Source organism: Xenopus tropicalis, chromosome 3, assembly GCF_000004195.4.
Source record: "Xenopus tropicalis strain Nigerian chromosome 3, UCB_Xtro_10.0, whole genome shotgun sequence".
Classification (NCBI taxonomy): domain Eukaryota; kingdom Metazoa; phylum Chordata; class Amphibia; order Anura; family Pipidae; genus Xenopus; species Xenopus tropicalis.
In genome coordinates this window covers 134,300,330-134,313,009 of record NC_030679.2, presented here as the reverse complement: position 1 = coordinate 134,313,009, position 12,680 = coordinate 134,300,330, and the positions used below count along the sequence as shown (strand labels likewise).

Below are 12,680 nucleotides of genomic sequence, written 5' to 3'. Positions count from 1 at the left end.
TTCCAAGCTGGCTGCTCATGGTAGCTAGCATGGCATTTATCATATTATGGGGTATTAAGGGGTAAGCCTGGTAATAATTCCTCTTAGTGTCTGTTACTTTAATCTTGTGTGGGCATTTTCATGCCAGATCAGAAAATCCCTTGGGGTAACATAAGAAGAGGGAGTGGGGTTTAAGCAGTAGTGGGTTGGGGTGCCCCAGTCAAGTGCCACAGCACATACATTTAAGTGACCAACCCTTTTTCAGCTCTAATAAACATTAAGCAAGGCGCTACTTTCCCTTTACATCTATGCAGACAGCAAGCGGTAAAGTTACGTGGAAAAGTAACATAGTAACACAATTATTGAGACTAAAAATAAAACTGCGTCCATCAAGCTCGAGCCCTGGCCCCGGCTTTCGTTTAGTCGGAGAAATCAATTGATCCAACTAAGACTTCATTCACGCCGGCATTTTAGTCTGGGCGATTGATTGCTCTAGCTAAACGCAAGAGTGGCTTTTCAAACCAATATTACTGCTTCTAATCCATACTATTTTAAGCAAGGAAACCTCTAACATTTCCTGTATTAGATAAATCCACTAAGATCTCACTGTGACTTCCTTGGGACAGCACAGGCTGGAGTTGGGGTGAGACAGTCTACTCGACTGAGAAGGTTGCAAAGAGATTGACATGGTTGCTCCATCTGATTGGTGCACCTTGGGCCTCTAGTGTGAAAAGCCATTTCAGTTTCTTTCATCTGTTCAAGAAAGTCACTAGCATGAAACAAAACCTAAAATGATAAGCCTTGTATCTTCTATTCTTTTAGTTTTGGTATTAGCAGATTGACACTGCTGATATCATAAATTTGAGCAGAAGCGTCCCCTTTTGATCTCTGTAGAAATTTAAGCTACGGACGCTTCTCAGCTTAGTTGTATTATTATGGGCAATAGTTTTTATTTTACTTTTTTTTAAATTATTAGGGTTTGCCAACCCTAGGGCCAAACGATTAAATGACAACAATGGGCATAGGCGCGGTTGGACAGAATCAACGAGCTGATGTTGTCCCCGACAGGGAAAAAAATCAGACTTGCCGGATCGAGACTTTTTAGCCAGATATCTATCAGTGGAGCCCGTCGAGGGTCCCCATACACAGGCAGAAGAGCTTCTGAATTGATCTGAAGGCCTCAAATCAGCAGCTTATATCTGCCCATGTGTGGCCTCCTTGGTGGGACCCTAACAAACAGATAAAGGATTTAAGCAATTAAAGAGGACATCAAAAATCAAGGTTAATTGCAGATAGTGTTCGAATATTTCTGTCGAGAATTTACGTTTCTGGAAGTTGAAATATTTGACATTTATTTAAGCTCATTGCAAGTTCATGTTCATTCTTGGAAAGTGAAGGACAGAATGTGATATTTCACTATGTTCAAGGATGTTTCGATGCTTTTTCAGCAACTGAGGTTTTGAAGCTTCATTAAAAATGCACACATTCATGATTTTCGAGTTTTTTCAAATTTTGGAGAAAAAATGAAGATGTTAATTTTGCTCTGCCTCTGTCTGTTAATTTCAAGGTGAGAAACTATACTTTCCCTCAGTGAGCATATGTTATTTCAGCCATCTCAGACTTGGAAATATCCTTGTTTAACTAATATCCAGTCCACTCAAGATAGTAAAATGCCCTGCTAAACCCTAAGGCAGGGCTGTCCAACTGGAGGCCCGTGGGCTGAATGTAGCCCTTTTTTGGCCCCATGTTTGCTCAGAGGCTCAATAGACTTCACTATATGACATCATCATTTTAACTCAGGGGTCCTCAAACTTCTGAACCAAGGGGCCGTATCAAGGGCCCCTCAGACTGTTGGGGGGCTGGACCGCCATCACCACCACCACACCTGCCCCCCGTCGGCGGCAAACTGTGGCCCAAACTGGTCGCATTCCCTCCCGGTGCTCTGTTCGTTCCCTCTAAATCCTACCTGTTCCAGTCCCCCCGGTCTGCCGTCCATCCTCCCTTTCAGCTCCCCTGTCCCGCTCCCTGCTGAGTCCTCTCTCCGCTGCCAGGGGTGAGGACACAGCGGGGGGGCCAGGTAAATTCCCCTGGGGGGGGCCGGATTCGGCCCGCGGGCCGTAGTTTGAGGACTGCTGTTTCAACTGAATCCAGCACTCCAACATGCTGTATGGGATATAATTGGCCCACTATTTGTAAAAAGTTGTACAGCGCTGATCTAAGGGAGTCTTACTAAAGCCTGATCCACCTCACTTCTCATTTGTGCCTAACATGAAACATAGAAATCTGCATTTAAAGTGTCTATGGAAAATAGAATTTTCTTATCCATTGTTTTGACTTATTCGGTCTAAACATCATGGCACAGTTGGTGGCAGCCATTAATAAGCCCACTATGGAATCAGAGGTGGGTTGATGTACAACTTAGATTGTAAGCTCTATGGGGCAGGGACCTCTTTCCTACTGTGTCTCATACAACATGGCACTTACTCCATGTGTATTTATACTTATTTATTGTATTTAGTCCTCCCTGTGTGTAATTCTGTATATTGCAAGATTGTACAGCGCTGCGTACCCTTGTGGCGCTTTATAAATAAAGTTATACATACATACAAGCTTAAAAAAAATGGCCCATGTTAATGAAACGAATGCCAGTAATTTCCCAGGATGCATGCAATCCTTACAGCTGGGACCTCTCTTTTTTCCCCACTGCTTGTTTACCCTTTTATATTTGCCCTGTAGGGCGTTACCTTTACAGTTGGCTGCACCCCTCGTTTTCTTTTTCTGCAACGCCGTGTTGCACAGTATTCATAGAAGTTCTCAGACGTGAAATTGTGCAATGCATAAAAAAATGAATAGATAAATGTGGCAATCACCACCATCTGTGCCCCGGCCATACTGATTAACTAGGGGAGAGCGCATCTGATGAGCAGGATAAGGCAAGGCTTGTACGGATACATAATGGGGTAGGAATTCTCATGCAAACACAGCCAACTCTCTACAGAAGAAAATGGTTAGTTAGGGTATGGGGGCAGGAGCGGGGGAGTATACTCTTGAACATACATCACAGGGATAGTACAATATAGAGAGGTCTCTGTACTCAAAAACAGAGCTAAGAGGTCTTGCAACAGCAAAACGTAGTGTGCAAAGTGCAAAAAATGAGTGCATGCCAGGTGTTTCTCAAGATGGCAAATTACACAGAACTCATCTTGTGATTGGTTTATTATTTATGCATAAATAGAGCTATAAATATGAATATGCTGTGAATGGGAATCTGTAACTATAATTCAGCATATAATATTGATGAAAAGAGCACAGGGTCAGCGGTGACTCATTTATGGAGCAGTCAGATTTGTTTGGTTTAACTGCCTTTGGGGGTCCAAGATTTGGTTATGGCCCCCACTAGCTCACAGCTACAGGCATATAAAAACATTGCTATACAAGTCATTTAGCCATAGTTCCAAGAATATCTATGGCAACAAATAATTTGGATTTGATCCAAAATGACCTTCAGGTTGGGTAAGTTGATGAGTAGCTAGAAGAACAAATAAAAGCAAAAGGCATTCTCCAAAAATCTCACTATAACCAATGTTATCTGGGAACTATTGATGTAGAAGGACTAGTCCTGGGCTGTCCAACTATGACCCTTCAAAAAATGTTTATGGTTCCTACACTGTCAATGACCTCGTTAGATGATGATTTCATTATAATCTGTACATGTAGTATAGTGGATAACTGGGACACTGTATAAAAAACAAAACCAGTTGGGCAGCACTGGCCTAATCCATTGTGATGTGAGGTGTTTTGATGACAGAGTTTGGGTAACAATGTACTTTTGACAATATAATGAGAAGGTGTGCTGAAGATATGTTCCTTAACTAAGGATATTTTACTTTGCTCTTCTAACAGGCCTTAGCCGAGCGGCCCTACCATTTGGCCTAATGCGCCGGGAGCTGGCATGTGAAGGGTATCCCATTGAGCTGCGGTGCCCAGGAAGTGACGTTATAATGGTGGAGAATGCTAATTATGGGCGGACGGATGACAAGATCTGTGATGCGGACCCATTCCAAATGGAGAATGTTCAATGCTACCTGCCTGATGCCTTCAAAATCATGTCACAAAGGTGCGTCTCTTTGTGTGTTTGTGAATTTGTGTGTGGAACTCAATTTAATATAGATTGCCATTGTCTAAGCATCCTCCCTGATTATCCCATACATTGTACAGGGCTGTGGCGAAAAAAGGTGTAATAATTTCAACACTGCCCTTTATATATAAGTAATTTTGCAATCTTAATGTATACATAAGTAGCAGAAAGAAATAGAAGCCATTAAGGGCACCAAGTATGTCATTATATGAGATAAATATACATTCAGCTGGTATGCTGTCTGTATTAGACAATATTTAGGATTGTGTGAGTTATCTTGTGTCAAAGGTGGGGACCAGAAGGTACAGGTACCCAAGGCAAGGGGGCCCGCTAGCCTATCCTGTACCACTCGCTAAAAATATCCCTGCAACCCTCCCCCAGTAGACAACCCATTCACCACCAAATCATGCTACTTACTCGCCCCCCAGAAGTACTCGCTAACCTGCTCTGGTACTGCTGGCAATAACAACAGGGCTGGGGTTAGAGAAGGCAGCAGAGGCATGTGTCTGAGGTCCTAGTGCCCCCCTTCAGTTCTGGAGGACAGAAACCTGCTGGAATTATTTCAAGTTCATGGTGGGGTACAAAGTCTAAAAGAAATGGCAGATTGTAACTGTTTTTGCAGTGGGCTCTAGCCCAGCTGTTGCTGGGTTGTTGTCGCCTAGCCCATCTAGCTATATTACCTACTTAGGTTAAACTATGACATCCCTTGAGCCATGGCTGCATAGTCTTCATTCCACCAAAAAGAACGATGATTGACTGTAGAGCAAATTAATACTAAATATGGTAGCCTTAATGTTGGACAAAAGCCCAATAAGTTGGGAAAATGATGTAAGCAGGGTTGGAACTAGAAGAAGGCATGAAACTCAGGTGGGGGGGGGGGTGCTGGACACATACCTTTTCTGAGGGAGCAGCTGTCATTTTAAAGTTTTCTTGGGGGGGAGCTGGGTTGGGGGCAATTATTGGTGTGACTCCCTCTATAGCTAGCCATACACGTTAAGATTTTTACATTTCGTTATTGCAGGACCAAGCTTATGTTGACATGCTCATCAATGAAGCAATATCATCTATTTCATGCTAGAAAAACTACCTGCTTGGTCATGCAAACAGTTGGACAGTGGGCAGATGTCATTGTTAAAGATGAACATTTTTCTAGAATTATTGTAAGGTTAGTGGGCACCAAATAATCGTACATCTGTATGCTCATTTGGTGCCCACTAACCTTATGATACTTTGACGGATTTGTTGAATTGCATTGAAATTGGTCATAAGGGAGAGAAACATCTTAGAATGTATGGCCAGCTTAACACTGCTTCCTTTCCAATATTACATAAATACATAAATACAGTCTCAACTTGGCAAATATAGGCATTTACAGGTGGGGAAGATACTAAGGTTTGTTAAGGGACCATGTTCAAGGTGTGTGATTGAAAGTTAGGGAGGCATCTGTGCCATGAAATGTAATTGAGGCTTAAGCCTTGGTCATACTGACCAAACTACTGTAGGAACCTGGGTGGTAAGTGTAGGGGTAGTGTGGAGTCCTTTAATGTGGTCTAGGTGAGCCCTGCATGTCTGTCTTGGCATGAATAACTTTGAAGATTTCTGTTGTTGAAAGTTTTATCAAATATTCATAAAGCACCAACATATTCCAAGAGCTTACAATCTGAAAAAGAGGGCGTTTGAGATGCAAGGTATGAGGATGGGTATATGTGGTAGTACATGTAGTTTAGGAGACAGCTTATAGTATATCATGAAGTAGTTAAGAGCTAAGATACATAAGGGCAAGCCTTACCAAAGCAATCTGTTTTTAGAGATTGTTAAGAAAATGCCTGATGCAAAAGGGATTTCCAGGGAAGGGATTCAGTATAATGAGCAGGTTAGTAAATACATGGAGATAAGATCACAGACATAGGATAGGGCAGGGATGTGAACTGCCTTGGACAGCAGTAGTTTGAGCTTTATTCTGAATGGTAGCGGCATGGCAGGGGAAGAGGCTGTATGAGGTGCATGAGAACTGAAGCGGCAGTCATTATGGACTGAAATGGTGACAGCTGTTGGAGGAGAAGGACAATCAATAGAGAGTTACAGTAGTCAATACGTGACATGATGATGATTTTGGTGGCATCCCATGTGATGAACACTCGTATTTTATAAATATTCCTTAGGTGAAAGTGACATGATTTAGTTATTGATTGGCTACGAGGAGTGAAGGAGAAAGCACAATCTATGATAACCACAAGGCACCGGGTCTGGGGTGTGAAGGGAATAATGGAGGTTAACTGTAATAAAGATTTCTGGGATGTTATGCTTGTTGGAGGGGAGGGGATAGAGGACCGTTTCTGTCTTGGACAAATTTAATTTAAGGTAGCCTTGGGACATCCAAGTGGGATTGGCTGACAAGATTAAGCCTGAGTTACGAGATTTGGGTTGGGATTAGCAGAGGAGAGATAAATCTGAGTATTGTAGATAGTTATGTGGAAATGACTTGATTACTGACCAATGGAGGTAGTGACTATCACTGATCTCAAGTCCTATAAGTTAAGTGGAATTCGTGTTTTCTTTATGTGGGAAAAGCTGATTTTCAGATGGTTCCGTAAAACAAAACAGCTTCTTGTTTTATAGCAGTTCTAGTGCGGTACAGGTTGGCTATTACTAATCCAACAAACCGAGGAGGGAAAGCTCCATTCTGTAATATCGCCAAGTCCTTGGCAGGCAAGTGAATGGCAATGCAATGTCCGAATACTGCGACAGAGATACAATTGAGCGGACAATTCCAGTGCTTGGCATGGAAAAAAATAAGACCCGTAACTTATGGAAAAATATTCTAGTTAATCAGGTCTCTATGAATCTTGGGGCCAAAGCCAGATTCCCTCTGTGCTGTGCCCTAGAACAACCTCTATGGGCTGCCTGAGTAGTTGTGTTCTGAATGCAGTATTAAATATTCCATAGGTTCCACCTAAGAAAAGGCACGTGCAGACTGGCATGGGAAGGGTTGGCTTAGCCAGAATCCGTAGACTTGGAAAGAAATGGTTAATGGCGCTTTGTTCCCTGGGACTGCACTATTCTCCAGACGCTGCTATTTAATGACACCTGATCTCAGCTGATGCAACCGCCTTATTCCCCTGTCACCCTGCCTGACATTCAGATGGTTACACTCGCTGGCACGTATACACACACCAACACATATCCACAGACACTACTCGCACTGTAACATGCCAACACACCGGGTAATGTACAGGCACATACATGTAGTGCTTACTTTCTCTTCAATTAGGCACTGTTCCTTGGGTTATGTGGGTGCAGCCAAAGCAGGTGGTAAATCCCATATAAAGAGAAATTTGGATGACCACAAACAGACCCCTTGGTTTTAGGGCCATAAGAATACAATAATCACTTACCCTAAAGCGTCTGTATCTCAGTGCAACAGCTTTGGGTGTTCAATGGATTTCATTACTGGAGAAACGTCTTCATATATCTCCACCATTTGTCCCAACTGCTGCTCATTAAATAAACGGAACAAGATATTTTAGGGTTCTGTTTGTACCCCTTGGTTTTAGGTCCATAAGAATACAATAATCACCTCCCCTAAAGTGTCTGTATCTCAGTGCAACAGCTTTGGGTGTTCTATAGATTTCATTACTGGAGAAATGTCTCAATATATCGTCACCATTTGTCCCAGCTACTGCTCATTATATATATTGTCACCATTTGTCCCAGCTACTGCTCATTAAATAGATGGAACTAGACATTTTAGGGTTCTGTTTGTACCCCTTGGTTTTAGGTCCATAAGAATACAATAATCACCTCCCCTAAAGCTTCTGTATCTCAGTACAAAAGCTTTGGGTTTCAAAGGATTTCATTACTGGAGAAACATCTCCATATATCTCCACCGTTTGTCCCAACTGCTGCTCATTAAAAAGACGGAACAAGACATTGTAGGGTTCCGTTTGTACCCCTTGGTTTTAGGTCCATAAGAATACAATAATCACCTCCCCTAAAGCTTCTTTATCTCAGTACAACAGCATTGGGTGTTCAATGGATTTCATTACTGGAGAAATGTCTCCATATATCTCCACCATTTGTCCCAACTGCTGCTCATTAAATAGACAGAACAAGACATTTTAGGGTTCCGTTTGTACCCCTTGGTTCCAGGTCCATAAGAATACAATAATCACCTCCCCTAAAGCATCTGTATCTCAGTACAAAAGCTTTGGGTTTCAAAGGATTTCATTACTGGAGAAACATCTCCATATATCTCCACCGTTTGTCCCAACTGCTGCTCATTAAATAGACGGAACAAGACATTTTAGGGTTCCGTTTGTACCCCTTGGTTTTAGGTCCATAAGAATACAATAATCACCTCCCCTAAAGTGTCTGCATCTCAGTGCAAAAGCTATGAATTTCATTACTGGAGAATTGTCTCCATATATCTCCACCATTTGTCCCAACTGCTGCTCATTAAATAGACGGAACAAGACATTTTAGGGTTCCGTTTGTACCCCTTGGTTTTAGGTCCATAAGAATACAATAATCACCTCCCCTAAAGTGTCTGCATCTCAGTGCAAAAGCTATGAATTTCATTACTGGAGAATTGTCTCCATATACTGTATCTCCACCACTTGTCCCAACTGCTGCTCAATAGGGTGAATGGTGGAAGGTATCCAAGAGGGTTCTGTTGGCAAATTGATTGCTAATTGTCAAACATATGCTGGATAACCTCTGATAACCTGGAGAAATCCCATTGGTCATGCATGGAATAAATTATTCCTCCGTTTTAACCTTCCATATCCCAATTTGCTGCTGTTGGTTAGTGTTAAAGAAAGACTATTACAATAAATACTGCTTGGAATCATGTTTGTATGAAGATCATGTATCTCACCCACCCTGATACCACACTCTACCCGGCTGTATGATGCCTAGACAGAAATAAAGGTAGGTTGTACGTTCAAGATTAGATGAGCGAGGTTGACTCCATGTTAACAGACAGGCAGCCCACTGTGTTACTGAGCCTGTAATGGAACTATGCTCCAACATTCTAGATTCTCAGACTGCCATAATTACATTACTTACCGCAGAGAAAAAAATATATATTTTCAATTACTGCCTTTACATAACACATAATGCTGCCGTTGGAGTGTGGGCTTTAGTTTCCCCGTAATGAGCTATTGAACTGTACAAGAAGAAGGACAGGAATGAATAAAATATCTGCTGAAATGTCTTTGTTCCCTCTGAATACAGAGAAACGTGGCAGTATAAGCCGTGGCGGATACGTTATATTTGTGCTGCCGACAGACTAGCAAATCCCCCCGGGAAGCCAATCAGTAAATAGTCATAAAAGCTTGAAACAGCAGCAAGTGAATGAGTTAAATACAATCTGAGTGACAGATCTGGCGCACACTGCAAAGCCATTTTGTAAGAAATGTGAATTTTTAGGGGGGGGTGTAGGAAAATATTTTTATTCTTTTTAAATGGAATATAAATAACAAGCAAATGTAGGGCATCATTTATGGCACATGTGTGTGCAGCACATATTTCTGGTATTTGCTTTTGTGCTCATAAATAAGCGCTAAAGTGTATCATTAAAATTTCAAATTGCAAAATTAGTACTCCCCGGATTAGTATCTCATACTATTATATAGGGCAAGTTGCTTATGAATGGAATCAGCCCTGTATTTTCTATATAGGCGCTAGGGTTGCCACTTTTTAAAAAAAATAACTTACCATCCAGCAGGGGGCAGTGAAAAAGAAGTGGTCTGTGGTGTCAAAGGGGCGGGGTGATGATGAAAGGGGCAGAGCCATGATGTCACAGATATCTTAAGGAGGATCAGGGAAAGGCAGTGTAAGGGCAAGTTTGTGGTGCATTGTGGGCAAATTGGGGTTGGGCCAGGGGCTGAGCTTAAGGTTATTACAAATGTATTGGCAACTACAGCTTTGGCAGGTGTTTTACCAGCTAGGCCGGTCAGGTGGCAACCCTATAGGCACCCATGGCCACACCTAAGGTGGCAGCTTTAAAGGTTGGCTTCTTTAGGGTGCCTATGTATTAAAAAATTCTTAAATGGAACACATAGGGTTGCCACCTGCCAGTTTTGACCTGTCCGGGATGTCATTGGTCTGCCCCATGATTTCACCACCCGCTCACTTCCCACCCCCTGTGATTTTACCACCCGCCCCCTGCCCCGAGTAAGGAGCTGAGGAAGGTGGCAACCCTAGGAACAAAATATCTACAATATCCCCAGAAACAGCTATTAAGGAAGTGATAAAAGCCCCCCCACCCCCCCCAGGGCAGATGTCCCTTTTACAATTGGTCAAAGATCTTTTTTGCGTCATGGTTTTATTTACTCTGGCTTTTGTGCGACAGTATGAAAAAGTCACGGTCTACAATAACTGCCATTCATCTAAATAAGTTTAGTCGTGGTTTTAAAAAAAATGTAAAACCACGAAAAATCCAAATGTTAATAAATCCCCACCAAAGTGGCTATATTGGTTGCTCTTTATTTTTCTTGTAACACCGTATACTAACATACCCCATGTTGCAGCATATATAGAGTGTTACGTTGAAATAAGATACTATCTTGATCTTGATGTTGATTTGACGTTTATACATTATGGTCTAATAAGTTAAAAAAAGATATAAAAAAAATTCTCAGGGCCACAAGTCAATGTCACGCAGAAGTGTGTATCAGCTAATTCTCAGGCAATGATTGTAGGCCAGGGTGCAATGAGACATGACTATTGCATGAGAAGGAGGGATCCAAACAGGGTCGGACTCGGGGGTTCATGGCCCACCGGGGCTACCGCCACAGGGGCACCGCACCCCCCAAAGGTGCCTCCTCCGGTCGTGTCCCCCGCAGGGACCCCCACCGCCCACCCCTAAACCCCCCCCCCGCAGTGGGCCCCTGTCCGACGTCCTCCCCTGAATGCGTATGTGAAATGCTTCAGGGGAGGACATTGGAGGCCAGAGGAAGCAGCAATAGGGTCAGGTCTGGGCCAATAGGGGCCCACCAGGTATTTTCCCGGTGTCGTGGTGGCCCAGTCTGACCCTGGATCCAAATGCCACGGTACCAACACATTGGCATTTATATTCTGGTGCTGCTCCGGTGCATGCTAGTTCATGAACACATTTCAGAGCAAAAACAGTATTAGCACCACTACGTACATAACTCTGTATATTACTGCATGGGAGTCACTGAACCAACATGGCACCGGCCGGTATCACACCATAACGCACTTCATACGGGTTGAGATACAGGCCAAGCAACATAAACCCTTCACACCATACAAAGGAACCTAAGCACAAGTCATTTTAGGGCAGGGCAACGTGATCGACAGAGGAGAGCCCCGTGACCTGAATAGTCCTTGGCAAAATGTCAGTCTGCATTGTATTGTGTGAGCATCAATAGATATTATTAGCATTCAAACAAGGGATTTCCAGCCTGCAATGTTCCAGCTGATATTGAACTTCCTGCGTCCTACAATCAGCTGGAGACGGTGGGGAGGTTTTGTATTGGTCTCACTTGCTTTGTGTGCCTCCACTTTCTTTCTTTGACTGTTAAGGCTCATTATGGGTCCCTCAAACAGTTGGCCATATAGATGCATTTTATATGCACAATACCCTTTGTATTTCAGTTGTCATTTCCAAGCTATGGCTTAATTATTTCAGTTTCTTTTGGCTTGACTGTTTCATACTGATCCTGAATATAAATATGTATTTAGTCGCCCCCATAGTTAGTATTGCCCACTGGCTTTATTTGTTTGACTGCCTATCACTGTAGTCATCTCAGGTCTATAGTTTTCTCTTGTAGAACCAAAGGAAGGCTTTATAAAGGGCAAGTCTATTTTAGAGGGTATTTTGCATTTGTGTCCTAGCACTGAACATTGTCATGGTATGTGTTGTTGCCATGAATATTTCTAGATTCTTCTCCAGCACAAATACATTTAGTGGGGTACACATTAAATAGCTCTCCCGAGTATATATACAATAATAGAAAGAAAGGACATAATAAATGGAAAAATGCTAGGGTCTTTTAGAAGCTGTTAGCAATCTATCCAGCAATTTCCTATGAACATCTTCCTCAGTCTGCACAACAGTTGTGTGTGCTATGGCATTCTCATTATCTGTTGTCCCCTAAACCACGGAGAGCCAACCTTCTGCTAAAGTTGATGGGGCAAACTAGGGGTTTTTAGTTATGGAACTCTACTAGCTGCTTATTTCTGCCCTAAACTAACTTTCAACTCCCTTTTTTACATTGGTCGTTTGGTTTTTAAAAGCATATACTGAGAATTAAACAAAATATATGAATTATTTAATGCAAATGGAATTCTAAAGCTCTTTCCAATACACATTAATTAAACATGTTATTTGTATGTTAGAATAGCCTTTGGCTTATATTGCAATAAACCCTTTTGGGTAACTTCCAAGCACCAGTATATTTTGGAGGCCAGATTGGTAGTGGTAAGCAAGGAGATTGGGTTAGGATAATGGTAAGAACCGTCCAATGTTGGTACAGATGTCCCAGCAAGCTCAACATGATTGGTTGCTCTATAACCATATGGCAAGGTTGGGGTC

At 42.4% G+C, this 12,680-nt stretch overlaps 1 protein-coding gene across 5 annotated transcripts in view; it reads left to right on the top strand.

Moving 5' to 3' along the window:
• adgrl1 (adhesion G protein-coupled receptor L1) overlaps nt 1–12,680 on the top strand; it is a 180,182-nt gene that overhangs the window by 112,180 nt on the left and 55,322 nt on the right. For all 5 annotated transcript variants that reach the window (XM_012953139.2, XM_004918880.3, XM_004918881.3 and 2 more), the window contains exon 3: nt 3,883–4,096. In XM_012953139.2, coding sequence (XP_012808593.1) covers nt 3,883–4,096 — 214 coding nt within the window. The remainder of the gene's footprint in view (nt 1–3,882; nt 4,097–12,680) is intronic.